At 65.9% G+C, this 16,229-nt stretch overlaps 1 protein-coding gene across 1 annotated transcript; it reads right to left on the bottom strand.

The window, feature by feature from the left end:
• Window positions 1–1,655: 1,655 nt before the first annotated feature.
• BIRC7 (baculoviral IAP repeat containing 7) lies at window positions 1,656–6,474 on the bottom strand. The gene is made up of 8 exons (XM_058686372.1): window positions 5,520–6,474; window positions 4,640–4,739; window positions 4,304–4,385; window positions 4,151–4,196; window positions 3,228–3,431; window positions 2,954–3,025; window positions 2,575–2,773; window positions 1,656–1,868 (listed from the first exon to the last, which is right to left on the bottom strand). The coding sequence occupies exons 1-7, from the start codon at window positions 5,911–5,913 to the stop codon at window positions 2,580–2,582; spliced, it is 1,092 nt and encodes a 363-aa protein (XP_058542355.1). The 5' UTR covers window positions 5,914–6,474; the 3' UTR covers window positions 1,656–1,868; window positions 2,575–2,579.
• Window positions 6,475–16,229: the final 9,755 nt, after the last annotated feature.

The following is a 16,229-nucleotide window of genomic DNA, read 5'->3' as shown; positions in this document are numbered from 1 at the left end:
CAGGGGGTCGAGGGGGCATGGAGAGGCCTCCTCCCAGGAGGGTGCTGTGACACTTCTCTCAGGGTCTCACCGTGGCAGGACATTTGGGGTGTTGGTTTCTTATCTATCCGGGGCCCTGAACACTGCGGGCTCAGCGTGGGGGCACCTGGGCCGCTGGCCCACCTCCTCTCAAGCAGCCTTTGCTGGGTCCCATGCATAACCCTGAAATCTGGGGTCAGGAGAGGCGGCTGGCGGTCCTTCTCCATAGAGATGCTCGTCCTCTGTCACGCCCAGGCCCTCAGAGACAGTTCTGCCCTTCACGCTACGCCTGTGACCACCCCCTGGGGACCCAGCCCTCTGGGCAGCCACAGCCTTCCTACCCGATAGGTGAAGGCTCATCTCAGCCGAGGGCCACCAGGGGTAGTGAGCTGAGCGTCCCATTCCCATGACAGGGGAGCCCTGTTCAGGCCCCTGAGCCCGGGCGGAGGGCGGCCGACCACCCGGAGCACACGCAGCTCAGGCTGGACCGGGCTCTGGGGATCTTCCTCTGGCCACCAGACCCTGGGCACACCCTCACCCGACCCCCAGCCGCATGGCCCAAACTCTGCTGGCGTGTGGGCGGCCAGAGCCCCTGCCCAAGGCCTGGGAGCCCTCGGGGGCTGGGAGGCGGCCCCTCTGACATCTGGAGCCTTCCACGCAAGAGCCTTCTTGCCCTGGTGCCAAGGGCGGCTCCTCAGGGGCCCCCTGACTTCTGCCCACCCCCACCCTGCCCCCACGGGCCTGCGTGAGTGAGGAAGCACCAGTCCCTCCTGCGTGTGACCTCCAGCCTCAGTGCCCACCGAAGACTGGAGGAGACACCAGCCTCCCTGCCCCCGGGGGCCAGGTGATCGGACACCAGCCAGGACAGCAGGGCCAGTGCCCAGCTGAGGCTGGCCGCGGCCTCAAGAGAGCTTATCGTCTTCTTTTTCTAAAAAAATCAAGGAAAAGACACAAAAGACTGCAGCATCGCTGGGACCTCCATCCCCCGCAGCCAGCCTGGGACGGCCCTCCCTCGTGCGCCTGGGACGGCAGCGCTGGACCCCCGGAGGCTGCCCGCACCGCTGCTGGGGGGGCCACCACAAGGACTTTGAGACAGGAAGGTGTGACCCCACCTCGAGGTCCACGTAAACCCACAGTGACACCCCCACCGCCCTGAGCGGGGGTTCCTGATTAAACACCACACACGATGCTGTGAGCGGTCGCCCAGGCAAAACCCCGCCCCAGGTGCCCTGCCGACGGACCCTGGGGGTGGGCGGCCTGGCTTGACCAGGACCACAGGCCCCTTCCGCCACAGAGCGAGGCGCTTCCTTGTCATTAGCCAGGGACCCTATTCACAGAAGGGATTAAATCCTGGTCCTACAGCATCCCTAAGGTGTCACCGAATAGGGAGCAGAAAAGAGCGCCACCTGTAGACCCCCTTTCCTGAGAGGCAGGGGTCTGGAGCAGAATTTTAAGCTCAGGCTCAGAAGTGGCCTCAGGCTAGATGCCCTTGGAAGTCCCGTTACAACGCTGCGACACGAGATCAAGGAAGAGGAGAGAGAAGGGGGTCGGAGGCGAGGCAGCATTCGGGGAGAGGGCGGCCGCGCTGCCCTGCTGGTGAGGAGGGGGCTGGCTGGAACAGAGGCTGCGGAGTGCCGTCCAGGGAAAACCCGCCACTTTACTGTAAATCTGCAAAAGCGCCTGAGCATCGGTCAAACCACCTTCACGCCCCCTCCCCTTGCCAAGCCGTCTGCGGCCCCATTCCTCCCTGGGCTGCCAGTGGGGACTCTGGCTGGCCAGTTCTGGACGCCGGCTCAGTCGTCCTCAGCAGCCCCCCACGGGACACGAGAGGCAGCCAGCCTCTGGAGCACCTGGGAGAGAAGGAGAGATGGATGGGCTGCTCTCAGGTGGCTGGTCCAGTGGCCAGGGGCCTCAGCTGTGGGGAGTTCCCTCCCCTGCCTCTCGACCCCCCAGAAGATGCTTGGAGACATGGCCGGGCACATGGTGGGGACAGCCAGGAGGAGGCCCCCCGTGATAATCAAAGGCTGAGGCTTCCCTCCCTCCCCCATCTCGCACTCCCTCCCGGCCTCGGCTCCCAGGGTAAGGTCTCTGCCCAGTCCCTTTCTCACGACAACACACCTCCACGGCCATCCTCCCCTCGGCCTGGCTCAGCCCACACACGCGGCTGGACAGGACGCATTATCCCCTGATCGCTAGCAAAATCAAGGCAGAGATGGCCCAGCCAGCCAGCCAGCACGGTCTAATGTGCCCAAGTAGAGCGGCAGGGGCTGCCCAGGGTGCGTGTTGAGAAGGACCTAGAGCCAGCATCTGAGCGTCAAGGGAAGGCAACAGGTTGGTGAGCAGCGCCCGGCCAGGCCAGGGAGGCAGGAGAGGTCGGGAGGCTGCCTCCCACCCCCTGCAGTGCTGGCCACCCCGGAGGTCAGAGGCGCCCCGGGGGGCAGATGGCGGCAGACAGGGTGTGCTGGGGTCACTGCCCCGGCACGTGCTGACACCCCTGAGGCCCACGCGGGGAGGCGCCCGCCGGGGCCAGGCGAGACCCGCTCTGGGGCCACCCACCTGGCCTAGGGCAGAAAGATGCGCACACAGCTGCGGATGGGGGCCCTGCAGAGGGGGCAGAGCCGCAGCACGGGAGCGCAGTGCGCGCAGACCAGGTGGCCGCAGGGCACGAGGACGGTGCGCACGGGGTGGTCCAGGCAGACCTTGCAGGTCCGTTCCTCCTGCAGACGCCGCAGCTGCTCCTGGGCGTCCTGGGCTCCTGGGGGGACCAGCCGCACCCTCCGGGCCTGGGCTCCGCCTGGCTCCTCCACATCCACCCACCCCCCAAGACCTCCACCTTCTGTATGCGGGCCAGGCCAGGAGCACCCTCCCCCGGCAGGGTGCAGGGGAGCCGGTCCTGTCCCCGGCGCGGGTGGGGGGGTGGGGGTCCCACCCTCACCTGGCTCTGTGGCACCTTCTGACTGGGCCTCCCTTCTGGGCGTGGGCAGCTCAGGACCCACGTGGACAGGAGCTGTGGGTGGTGTGGGACAGACTAGAAGCCCCCAGGGGAAGTGAGACCCCACCCAGGGGGCCCCACAGGCGAGGTCTGGCTCTGGCGGAGCCCATGCTGCCCGATCCCTCCCAGAGCCCGTGCCACCAGGACGGGCCCTCCGGCCCCCGGGCAGTGGGAACTGGATGCCAGGGGAGAGCATGGGGCAGGGGCGGGCACGCACCTCTGGCCTCCGCAGCCTGGCCCCCGTCATCTTCCTGGAGCAGGTCGGCCACCAGCTGGGACGCGGATACGCTGGCCGGCACCGCCCAGAGGTACTTCCGCTGCACCAGCCGCCGTACCTGGTTCTGCCCGAAGCCCATGCAGAGGGCAGCCTGCACTGCCGGGCACCGGCTCCATGCAGGCCACTCCTGCCTGCCCCTGGCATCTGCAAGGCAGGGGGAGGGGCACTGGACCCAGGGAGCGGGGGGGGGGGGGGGGAGCAGCCCACTTGCCACTGTGGCCAGTCCCTGGTGGCCGCCTGAACACAGGGGCCTCTGTGGCCGTCATGGGAGGGCTGTTCCCAGCACGTTTGTCCAGAGGCGCCACCACACAGAAAACACAGGAAACGTCATCACCAAAGCCACTGCAGACAGAGCCCCAGCAGGTGTCAGGTGCTGCTCCCAGAGCGTCACAGAGACCAGGCTCAGTTCCAAATTCAGAGCTCGGGGCAACGAGGCCCAGAGAGCAGAAGTCCCTTGCTACAGGGCTAGGGAGGAGGGCCAGGATCTGAGCCCCGGAGCCTCTCGGACCCCTGTCCTGCCAGGTCCTGGGCGTGGGTAGGGACAGGACAGCCCCGCTCCTCCATGCTCGTGACCGCTGCTAAGGTGGGGCCGTCCGGTGCACAGCCTCTCCTCCTCCCACCCCTGCCGCCAGCGCTGGGATTGGCCTCGCCCACGGCAGCCTGCTGTGGCCTCCCTTGGGCACCAGACACACAGAACGCCTGCACACAGCCCCCTACCCCCAACGCGGGCCCAGCACTGCTCCCTCACACCTGGCTGAGCACGCCTGGCCTGCTCTCCAGCACGGGGACACCCAATGGCCCGAGCCACGGTGCGGGCTGCAGGTGCCCGGGGAGCAGAGCACGGGTCACACTTCACGGCTCACCTGAAGGGGTGGTGGTGGCTGAGTCTGCGGGTTCTTCCGATTGGTCCTGAAAGGAGCCAGAGGACATCTGTGCCCTGAGTAGATGCAGGGGCAGGGGTGGGGAGGGACCCTCACCGACCGTCCCGCCACGGCCCTGAGGGGAGCAGGACTCACCCAGGAGCCCAGCGGGTGGTAACAAGACTCCTGGACGCTGCAGACAAAGTCCCTTCCTTTTGTCTGGAGCAGGAACCCACACCTGGGGGAAGCAGCTTGAGAGGCCTCAGGGCGGCAGGCCCGGCTGTCAGAGAACCAACCTCTCCAGCCCCGCCTGCCACCGCGCACCCCACACAGGCCTGCACAGGGCGGTCGGGGCTCACTGAGTGTCAGGCACTTGCTGGGAAGGCCGCCCCCAGAAGGCCCCCCATTCCCGGATTTCACCCCCCCCCCCCAGGACTGGGGAGGCAAAGCCGGCCCATGCCCCGCCCCAGGAGCGGCCTGCAGGGTCCTTACCTGGGGAACCACTTGGCATGCTCTGTCCAGGGGTCATCCCCTTGCTCCCAGCTCTGCAGACCCCCGCGGCAGAAGAAGCACCTCACTTGGTCTTGCCGCCCTGGGTGGAGCACGGATGCTGGCCCTGCCCACACCCGGCCCCTCGGTGCCGCCAGGAGCCCCCTCACCCACCCGCTAGGCCAGGTGTGTCCTCCGGGGCTGGGGTCGCGGGGGCTCCCAGGTGGTCTTTCCTCACGTGGCAGGGGCTCTCTGGGGTCACCCCTGAGCCCCCGCGGGGCCCCCCCTGCTCTCTGCCACCCCACTTGCCTTGCATTCCCCCTGGATTTCACATGCACCCCACTTTCTCAGGGGCGAAATGGGGGATGGGGCAGGCGTTTGTTCACAGCAAGGCAGGTGGACAGTTAGACCTGGAGCCCTGAGTATTCTGTGACCTTGCAGCCTCAGGTGACAGCAGTTCCTCTGTCACCTCTGCCCCAAGTGCCACCTCCCCAGGACAGATTCCCAGTGACGGGGAAAAGGGGTGACTGGCAGGCTCAGGCATCCATGTGGGGATGTTGCCTCCGCCTCACCCCCCACAATCAGCAGAGACTGCAGACCAGGAGCTGCTACGGGCACAGCAGACCTGACAGCCCGTCCCTGGGTCTCAGGGGCCCCACGGAAGACCCACACACCTCCTGTCCCCCTCCCCCCCCAACCCCTGCACTCGTCAGAGTCTCTCAGAGAGAGAGACTCTGGCCTCTCTCGGCCAGGAGAGACTCGGAGGCTGGGGACAGGTGCCCCCCCTCGGCTTTATCAGGCACAGACCCCCCTGCTGTGGGGGAGGAGCTCCCCGGAGACCCTAGAAGTCTCCTAGAAGTCCAGAAGGGCCCCCAGGGCTCACCAGTGTGGAAGAAGCCTGCGGCAGCCAGCGGCTCTGGCCGCACCACAGCACTCAGCGGCCAGTCGTAGAAGGAGGCCAGCCTCAGCTCCTCAGAGCCCATCCCGGGGAAGGCCGGCCCTGTGGCTGGGGCTGCCCTGGCCCCCTCCTCCTCCTCCTCCTCCTCCTCCTCCTCCTCCTCCTCCTCCTCCTCTGCAAGGGGGCGCAGCTGGCCCAGGATCTGCCCATCTGTGTGGTCCCGGCCTCCCCAGGACAGGGCACAGCTGGTGTCCTGGTCCACAATGGAGCCGCACAGAGAGAGGGGTCCACAGTGGGCCCGTGTGGGACTGCGGCCGGCCACCCAGCAGCTTCGCTCAGGGCCACAGCACTGGCACTTGGCTCTGTCCTCGGGCCCCATAGAGCAAACACCAGCCCTGACCAGTTCTGCAGCAGGCACGCGGGCCCGAGGAAGCCGGTCCTGGAATGTGCCCAGCTAACCTGCCTCCAGGCTCCTGACCCCAGGGCCCTGCCTAGGGACAGCAAGTGGCTTTTGCCTCAAACAGCCAGGCAATAAGGGCAGGCACAGTCCTGACCCCAGGATGCCCCAGGTGGGGGAGTGGCCAGGGGGCCCACTGCTTTCTGGAAGGGGCCAGCGTGGCATCCAGCATCACGCGCTCTCTGCAGCAGGGGTGTGTCATGGGGCTCAGCAGTAGAGGCCTTGCCCCACTCCACAGGGGTGGGGTGAGGTGGGGAGAAGGGGGAGGCAATGCTGTGGGTCAGCTCTGAGCTCCTGGGCCAGATGCCAGTGACGGCCTCTGAAGGCAGAAGGTTCCAGGTGCTTTGAGCTATGCACTTAGTGCCCCCTAGAGGGGAGGATGGCCCCCTGTCACTGGGATGACGCCGGGCTCCCTGGGACAGGGATGCCTAGTGAAGGGCTGGGCCCTGGAAGTTGTGCTCTCAGCCCTGGAGCTGAAGGGGGCGCCAGACATCCCCGCTTTCAGCCCATCGCCAGCCCCGCCCCCAGCCCCGTGCCCCGCCCCGAGCCCAGCCCGTCGTCCGCCCTGTGGCCCAGCCCCGAGCCCCGCCCCGAGCCCAGCCCGTCGTCCGCCCTGTGGCCCAGCCCCGAGCCCCGCCCCGAGCCCAGCCCGTCGTCCGCCCTGTGGCCCAGCCCCGAGCCCCGCCCCGAGCCCAGCCCGTCGTCCGCCCTGTGGCCCAGCCCCGAGCCCCGCCCCGAGCCCAGCCCATCGCCCCGCCCCACCCCCAGCTCCGCCCCGCGCCCAGCCCCCCAGAGCCCGAGGGCCTCAGTAGGTCAGCGTGCATCTCTAGTCCTTAAGCCGTGAAGTTCGGGGACAGTTGGGCGTGTGTCCTTCCCGAGGTTCTGGGGAAGGGGCTGGCCTGAGTCGCCTCTATCGCCTCCCTCAGCGTCAGTGTCCAGGTGGCACTAAGCTGAAGGGTGAAGTCACACAGTGTGGGCTCGGTTTTCCCATTGGAATTAGCGCTCCCCAGGCCACTGTGACCCAGACATTTGGGGAGGGGTCACAGTTCCAGCTACCTGTACCTGCTGCGTCAGAGTTGCTGCTTAGGAGACCACACCCACCATCCCATCGCCTTCCCTGGTGCCCCCCACTCTGCGTCAGAACCAGCCCACGTCCCCGGGCCTGGCTGCGGCTCGTCCTCTTGCCGGGTACGTGCCGGGAGCCCCCAGTGTCGGCTGGGGGCCCAGGTTTCCAAACTGCACTCCCACCACACATTCTAGGTCAAAGCCGCTGGCCCCTCAGGACCTTCCCCGGATGGGCCTCCCTCAGACCTGTCGTGGCCACACAGGCTCCACCAACCAGCTCAAGCCCAGGGGCCCCACCCAGCACCCCCAACCCCAACAGTTAGGGAACACGGGACGAGGGCTGAACCCAGGGACGCCGGATGGGCAGAGCAGGATCAAAGGGCACACAGGGTCCAATGCGGAGAGGACAGACAGGAAGGCTGGATGGGGTGTGGGGGCCGCGGCCCCGGGGGCCCAACCTGACTCCCTGCTTCCTGGAGCAAACCTGTCTCGGGGCCTGCTCGGCCCGAACCCTGGCTCGTCCCTGACACGCTTCTCCCGGCGGCTCCCATCTGGCGTCCGCGCCGGGCTGCTCGCAGCGAGCACGTAAAGAATAAAGTGAGGAAGCAGGCTAGTCAGGGTCATTGCTGACAGTGGGGCAGGGCGCGGTCAGGAGAGGCTAACCTGTCCCAGGCCTGGCCGCAAAAACACCCCCAGGGCCGCCGGCAGGGTGGGCCGCGCCACAGCGAGGGGCACAAAGAAGCACCGGGAGGAGGCGCGGAGGTGGAGGGGTGTGGGGTCTGACCCGAGCGAGACGACATGGGGCCGGGCACCTGCCCCGGCACGCTCGCTCACCTTCCACGCGGAGCTGCCTGAGCCCGGGCCACAGCCGGGGGCGCCTGCTGCCGTAGGTCAGCCTGCACCTGTGCCTCGCGTCCAGGGGGCCGGCGGCTGCCGCCTCGTCCTGGAGGAGACTCGTCGCTGTCCTGGCTACACCAGCTCTCAGCTGCCGGGGTCCCAGCGCGTCCCAGAACCCTCCTCCCGTCAGAGGCCCAAAGCCACCCAGTGTCCCGCGGGAAATCCCCGCACGGCGAGTGGCCGAAACCAGGCGGCAATCAGCACGGCACTGCACCCCCTTCTCTGCCCCGTCCGGCTCCCGAGGCCAGAGTAGCCTGTGGAGGGGGGTGCAGCACGGACACAGGCGGGGGAGGGGTGTAGCTCAGGGGCTGTAGGGGGTGGCCTCCTGCAGGAGGAGGCCGTGGGGGCTGGACCCCAGATGGGACTTCCCAACGTGTTGGTCTCCGGATATCTGGGCCCTCGACCCCTCCGTGATCCCGTGCCTGGGATGCAGAAACACTGTTAGCTTTGGCCATTTCAGCAAACCCCAAAAGGGGCTTTTGGGGGGTTCCCTCGGGGGCGGACCCTCTGTCCCTGCTCCAACCCCACCGTCAGATGGACAGGGAGGTGGGTACCAAGTCTCCAGCCTGCTTTTCCCTCCAGAGAGAAACCTGCAGCGCCCAGGTTTGCTGTGGATGCTCTGGACCTGGGGCCCGGACAGGCTCGGACGACCCTCCCAGGTGGCCCTGGGGGCACCTGTGTCGTCTGTTCCCTCTGGCCCTACTGCTGTGGGGCTGGCTCTGGAGAAGCAGTGTCCCACAGAGTTTCGCGGATCAGGAGGTGGGGGGAAGGAGGCGTCTCCCTGGGCGGCTGGGGTTCGCTGCCTGAGCCGAGGGGCGTCTGCGGGAGGCCCCGCGCCCACTGCCCTGCTCATCTACAGCCACGCCTGGAACTGTCGACACAAAGGATTATCCGTGTTGTTTGTATAAGTAAATACAGGGAACTGGGGAGGTAAAAATGGCTAGCACATGCTCCTTCTGGAAATACCGAGAACACTGGAGATATAAAGAAAATAAGTCACTGTCTGAACCAGCTCTGTGGCCAGACCAGGGCCAGCTTCTGGATCTGACCTCGCCCTGCAGCCACGCAAGATGTGACCACGGTGGGGGGCTGCACTGCACCCCTGCACGTGTCGCTGAAACTCTCTGTGAATCTAGGATTATTTCAAAAGAAGGAAAAAAAACACCCACGGGTGTCTTGCACTGAGACAAAAGCGGTGCTCTTACCACCCGGCTGCTGACTCCCAGCCAAGCTCCACTTACCTGCTCTCTGCCCGCTCTCCCCTCCTCTGCCCCCTCTCCCCTCTGATCCCTCTCCCCTCCTCTGCCCTCCCTCCCCTCCTCTGCCCCCCTCCCCTCTGCCCTCTTTCCCCTCCTCTGCCTGCTCTCCCCTCTGCCCTCTCTCCCCTCCTCTGCCCGCTCTCCCCTCTGCCCATTCTCCCCTCTGCCCTCTCTCCCCTCCTTCGCCCCCTCTCCCCTCCTCTCCTGCTCTCCCCTCTGCCCCCCTCCCCTCTGCCCTCTTTCCCCTCCTCTGCCTGCTCTCCCCTCTGCCCTCTCTCCCCTCCTCTGCCCGCTCTCCCCTCTGCCCATTCTCCCCTCTGCCCTCTCTCCCCTCCTTCGCCCCCTCTCCCCTCCTCTCCTGCTCTCCCCTCTGCCCACTCTCCTCTCTGCCCTCTCTCCCCTCCTCTGCCTGCTCTCCTCTCTGCCCCCTCTCCCCTCCTCTCCTGCTCTCCCCTCTGCCCACTCTCCTCTCTGCCCCCTCTCCCCTCCTCTGCCTGCTCTCCCCTCTGCCCGCTCTCCCCTCTGCCTGCTTTCTTCTCTGCCAGTTTTTAATCAGGAACAAATGTCTGTCAATGCCTTGGAGGGCTCACCTTGACCACGGGGACGCCGTGCCTTTACAGTGAAGTCTCCCCAGGTAAGATGATGCCGGATGGGGGGGGGGAGTGCCCCTCATCAGCCCAATCATTTACAGATGGGGGTCTGAAGATGATCTACGCAATTTTCTCCTGGAGCCAGACGGGACCCTGCTCTGCCTGGATGATTCAGAGCCAGCTGGATTTGAGGGGAAGGTCCCTGAACCAAGGCCTCCTCCCCACCTGTGAAGGGCTGGCCGGTCAAGGTAGGAAAAGAGAACATGAGAGAGAGGGGCCAGCTCAGCATCACCCCGCCCCCCCCCCCCAGTGCCCACCTCCTCCAAGCCAAAAAGCTACCTGAGAAGGTTCTCGCGTGGAAGGCCTGCGACATGCTGTTCACGCCAGCGCTGGCTTCCCTTTGAGAAGATGGGGGCCAGGCCCCCTGGGCGGACGTGTGGACTGACTGGACACATCCCCCTGGACTGAGGCTTCCGAGGCCGGCCCAAGTCGGCGCAAAGGAGGTAGGGGAGGAAGCTGAGCCCCCGGCTCTCAGCCCAACGAGGCCTGGAGGCGACCCACCACCCCCCTGTGAGACGGGGCAGAGGGCCCTCTCTCGCCTCCCGTCTCCTCGCTGAGAAAAGGGCTCCGTGAGCCCCCCACGCAGGGGCCAGAGGCCTGGCTGGCCCGGGAGCTCCCCCACCTGCGACCACAGAGCGAGGCCTCCAGATGAGAGCACAGTGCCCCTGACAAGCACACTGGAGGCCCAGGGAGGCTGTGGCCTCTGAGGGGGCAAGAACAGGCGTGCAAGGTGGCAGCAGAGCCCCGTGCCGGAGCCCCGCACACACTCGCCCCTGCGGCGTCCACACCGCCGTCCGCCTGAGACCCCGCCCTGACCCGGTGCTACAGCCGGGCCCTTGCCGACGGTGATGGGGGACCCCGTCCCGGCAGCTGACGCCAGCGGAAGGGACCCACGGCCTCGTGGCCGTCAGCACAGCCTGAGCATGACCGACGCTCACGGAGCCGAGGCAGCCAGCGTGGGAGGGCGTGAGCCACACCCGCTGTGGTTCTCTGTGGGGTCCGCAGAGCCCAGAACCGTCCCACAGAGGCCTGGGGAGGCAGAAGAGGGGGGTAGGGGGAGGGGCTCCTTTTGGGTCATTCTCACAGAGGATGCTCCTGTGTCACCCCACCCTCTTCACCCCTGCATCTTACCTTGAGGTCTCTGGAGCGCACCCTGGGGTGTCAGTGCTTTGGGGGGGGGGCCTGCGGGGAGCACAGGGAGGGAGTGGGCAAGCCACCGATCCTGGGTGTGCTCCTGAGGAGTCATCGCCTGGGCAGCCCGCTGGGGGCCTTGGAGCCCGCGGGCAGGGGTGGCAGGGCACGTGGGTGCAGGGCTGAGGGCACATGGGCGTGGGGCTGGAGGCGGCAGGGCACGTGGGGGCAGAGGCGGCAGGGCAGTGGGCGCGGGGCTGAGGGGAGCTGCGGGCAGAGCCGCCAGAGGCCAGCAGGGGGCGCGTGGGAAAGGCGAGCACCAGACAGTGGGCCTCACCCTCCTCTCCCCACCTGCTGAGGCTGAACACGCAGGACCTCAACCTCAGCCCACGGGACTCACAGCCTCAGGGCTGCCCGTGGTGGCCCGGCCCGAATCACCTCGGGCTCATTTAATCAGATTATTTCCTGGCACGCGTGGGCCCAGGCCTGGGCGGGACAACCGGCTTCTCTGTGAAGACAGTTCCGTACAGCTGAGCCCGGCTCCCTCCTGCCCCTTCCCCAAGCCTGGGTGGCCCTGGAAGCTGAGCCAGGAGTATGGGGGATGGCCTGAAGGGCCAAAGGCAGGGGCAAGGCCTGAAGAGGAAGGGGAGAGGTGAGCAGCAGCCTGTCACCCTACTGCCCCGCAAGCCCGGGGATGTCCACTGGCCAGGCGTCCATGGGCCTGCTCTGCTCTGCGCCACTGTCTAGGCATCGTCTGGAACCTTGAGAGGGTCCCACATCTGGGGCCAGATCCCAGCCGAGGGACCCAGGGAATTGTTGGCTCAGCTTCAGGAAGGGCTGGATCAGGGAGCTCACCCACCTCTGGTAGACAGCCCTAGAGAAAGCAGAGTGGACAGGCCGCACCGGTAAACGGGTCTCAAATTTCCCAACAGCGTGCAGGCAGAGGGCCGAGTGGATTATAGGGGCTCAAAACCGCACGCTCTCTCTCTCTCCCTCACTTTGGATTTTCAAACTCCATTGTTTGGAGCAGAGGTCTCACATATGGGGTCTCAAGCAGGGGCCCTGCAGACAAGTGATGGCTTGGCTGGGCCCCACGTTCCCCCAGAGTGAGCATGAGGTTCAGGGGAGCTGAAGAAGGGAGGGACAGACCACTCGGGAGCCCAGGGGAGGCTTGGCAGGGGCGGGAAGGAGGGGCTGAGTGTGCCTGTCGGAGACGGGGAAGGGAATCACAGGCAGAGGCAACAGCGTGGCGGGGGGTGGGGGTGGGGGTCGTGCCTGTGGTTGGTTGTGGTGGGGACTGGAGGAAGCACAGGAAGGTGCCGGGCTTGTGTGGGGCGGGTCATGGGGACCCTAGAGCCAGCCAACAGGTGCCAGCTGAGCAGCGTTAGGGGTATGATGGGCGCCCAGGCTCCGCAGACACCCTCCTCTGTGCGTCTGAGGTCTGGGCCTGGGTTTGCACGCCAAGCATCATCGCCGTGGCCGGGACTCGCAGCCACAGGTGACAGAAACACAGAGCTTTAGCGAAAATGAAACATACTGGTTCCTGTGACCAAAGCACAGAGATGGACCGTTTCCGGCTTATCCTCTGCTGCCCTCTGGGTCGTGTTACTTCCAGGCCAACGTGGCCGACAGCCCCTGTGTGTTTGGCTTCTCACTGGTGGGAGAAGGGGGGGCGTCTCATCTCCAGGCACAGGCCCCGTCCTGGGCTGGGGCTCGCAGGCTCCAGAGGGGTCATGTGAGGTGCCCACTTGTAAACCACAGGGACTGGAGGGAATCTTCCGGAAGGGCGTGATGCCGTGCACCCTGCTCCAGGCCCCCACGCTCACCTTGCTTGCAAGGGCTGAGGGTCCAGCATGATTCTCCTCCATGGTCCCAGGACCCACCCAGGGGCCAGACGCCTGCCTCCCTGTGCCCTGCGGGAGCCTGGCCAGACCCCAGGCCCCTGCCCAGGGTGGGCCCCGCCGTCTCATTTCTGCCCCACCTGCCCACCCTCCCCGGGGAACCTGGCTCAGCCCCTGCCCCCCATTCTCTGGCCACTGGCTTTTGTGGTCCTCCCTCTTTGTGAACCCCTGGTGCACGGTCTTCGTGGCACCCTGACGCCCCGTGACCCAGGGCCGCCCTCGGGGCATTGCATCCAGCTCAGACAGGCCGGAGCTTGGGGTTTTTCAAGCTCTGTGGCCAACATCTTGATATTCTCAGTACTTTCGTCTTTCGCCTTGTGTTTTGTGAAGTGACATCCCATGGGACGATGTGGGGGGGGGGGTCTCCCTGTTCCTCTCTCTCCCCAGGACCGGTTCTCCGCTGTCCACTCCACTGTCCTCTGTCCGGTCCCTGCTGCCACTTGTCACCCCAGCAGGGGTATGGGTGTGAACAGAGGGGCGCCGAGTCATGAAGATGGGCTTGGGGAGCCTGCAAGGGTCTGTGTTCTCCCTCTGAGCAGCCCCTGCCCCAGGGACTGTGACACAAGCAGCAAGTGACAAATGCTACAAGAGGTGCAGAGAAAAGGGGGGGCCCCTCCTGCTTTCTGAGCCTGCCGAGAGCCACCCCCCGGCTGCAGCCCAGGTGCGCCCTGCCGGACCCAGCAGCGCAGTGCTTTGCCACCGCCTGCATCATCCCATCGCCAAGGTCAGTGCCACCTGAGTCGGGACAGCGTTGCAGAGCAGCCACCAGCAGGGGGCATCCCCACCCTGCCCCCCACGCCCGGGAGACATCCGGGCCACCACCTGGCACCGTCTTTGGGGACAGAGGAGGCAGAAGACGCCTTCTGCAAAGTGGAGTCAAGATTCTAAAAACGCAGCTCCCGGGAAAGCAGGGAGGGAGCTGACGGGCACAGACTGGCACGGGGAGGGGTGCTGTCGGGCTCTGCGGGGAGGTCACGCAGAAGGGCAGAGCCAAGGGTGCCCGCTGACGACAGGACAGGCTGCAGGGTGCCGGCAGCTGCTTCAAGTCGTCCGGCTGGCCGTGGTGGAGCTCTCGAACTGCTGGGGGTCCAGCTGCTCCAGGAACCCAGAACCGGCTGGCTCTCGGCCTGTTACCATGCGCCTCCCCCTGCCAGGCTGTCCACCAGTACCGCACAGGGCAGTGGACACAGGCCTGGCCACCGAGGGCTGCCCTCGCAGGGGGCGTATGCAGTCGCCTTTGCACCTTGGCTCCAAGTCCTGGCTGGTGAGTTGCTGTCCCCTGAGCCTCGGTTCTGGACGGGCCCCAGAGGCCTTCCTGAGGCCAGGCCAGCAGCCCTTCTGCCTGTCTCAGCTCCAATCCAAGGTGACCTGTCTGTCCCCCCCTGTCCCCGCTCTGGGTCACCGGGCAGCACCTGGCTCATTCTCTGTCCCTGTGCCTGGCTGCCGGTACACGGCAGGTGCTCGGGGAATAAGCTGGGCTACTTTCCAGGCTGTGTGGGTGCTCCCCGGTCCCTTCGCCAGCTCCTCAGGGCGGAGACTGCCTGGTGCCCTCAGAACCCCACGTGAGCAGGCCATGTAGTAGGTGCTCAATTAATGTTTATGGAATGAACGACCCAGTGAAATATGTGAAAAGGGGAGGTTTCAAAACTAAACTGCTGTGAATCACAGGAGGCACGTCGAGGTTACTACGGCGGGGGGGGGGGGGGGGACCTGCACGTCTGGAGAACATGGGCGGGTTTTGTCGGGGGTGAAGCAACTCCACAGAAAGCGGAAGAGGGGTTTCCGGACGGAGGCCACTGACTGGGGACAAACTCAGAGCTGAGCTGGGAAGGTGACCAGAGAGTGACTGGACACCGGCATGGGTGTCCTCGTTACCTGTCGGGTGGACAGGCGTGTTGGTTTTGCAGGCCCCAAAGGCTGGTTGTTGGGTGAGGAGAGTTTGCTCCCGCCGGGTGGTCACCTGAACTCAGGGCCACCGGCCATCGGGCCCCGCCCCGATGAAGGGATGGGGCTGGGATGAAGGCCTGCCTCCCTGCTGATGAATCAGCACAGCCCCTTTTGGGGGCCGTCTGCCAGATCTCACATCACGTCGTGGCCAATGCGAGTGCCCTTTGATACAGTGGGTCCGCCTACGGGTACCTCCCTCCGGGTGTTGTGTCCCCGCACCAGGAAGCCCCGTGCAGCGACACCAGAGCCTGAACAGCCCAGGAACGACCTGGGGAGGGATGAGGGGAGAGCTCGGTGGGCACCGACGCGTTCCGTGAGAGGCAGAGCTGTGTGCAGGCTGAATGGTGGGGCAAGGGACAGACAGATGGACCCGTGCTTACGTGTGCAGTCAGGGTGGAGGCCTAGGGAATACCCCAGCCCCACTCCCGGAGGGTTCCACCTTGTCCGTTCGAGTACAAAGGCGAGGTGTTTAACCACATGCCTACATGCCTTTGAAATAAACGGGAAATCAAAACAGCCCTCTTCAACACCGGCAATGTTTAGAAAACCCCGTACCAGCAGGGTACGGCCGGGGGCAGGCACCTGCCTAAGGGTGGAGGGCCCAGGACGGGCTGGGCTTTCTCTGCCACTGGGCACATGTGGCAGTGAGACGCGGCAGGAGGACTCAGCTCCTCCCTAAGGCAGAAGGATGAGCAGGGACCACGTGGGGGACAGGAGCAGAGCGTTCCAGGCAGCGGAGAGAGCCTGTGCTGGTCTCAGCACAGACCCTGCGGCTGGGCCGCCCCTGCTCCACGGGTCCCTGCACCGTTCCAAAGCCTAAATCAGCCGGCCCCAGACCTCTTCCCTGCCAGGAGCTGCTCCGTCCCTAGCCTGCAGCCCCCGAGCCTCTCTGTCCTGAGGAGCTGGGCTGGGAGGGTCTCCACACCCCTCCCCGTGGCTGGCCCGTGGCGGCGGCCCTCTGCACTGGCAGAAAGCCCAGCTCCAAACTACGTAATGCCATCCCTCCTGGGTCCTCAGGCCTGGCAGAGGCAAAGGCTGGGGCTGGTCTAGAGGGGCCTCAGCCTTCTGAGCTGGGCCTGCAAGGTCCCCAAATTCAAGCTACCCCGGGGCCCCTATTCTCTCCGCTGGCTGCCACGCACCACGCCGGGCTCTGGGCGGCGCCCGCTCCCCGTCTCACTGAGACTTGGCACTGAGCACTGCCGGACCTCTGAGCCGCTGGGGTGGCAGCCGGTGGGCCTGCGCGATGGCTATCAGATACCGTGTGCCCCTTTCCTGGCCAGCAAGCTGGCATGATCATACCTCCTTCATTTCAGAGGCCTCTCTTTCCACATCTGTGGGTGGAACTCAGCCCAGCCCCTGGAAGCTCTTCTCCAAATCTTCCAGCTGAT

Source organism: Neofelis nebulosa, chromosome 9 (genome assembly GCF_028018385.1).
Source record: "Neofelis nebulosa isolate mNeoNeb1 chromosome 9, mNeoNeb1.pri, whole genome shotgun sequence".
In the NCBI taxonomy this organism is placed as follows: Eukaryota; Metazoa; Chordata; class Mammalia; order Carnivora; family Felidae; genus Neofelis; species Neofelis nebulosa.
The sequence above is the reverse complement of the archived record's forward strand: the minus strand, read 5'-3'. Positions and strand labels throughout refer to the sequence as shown.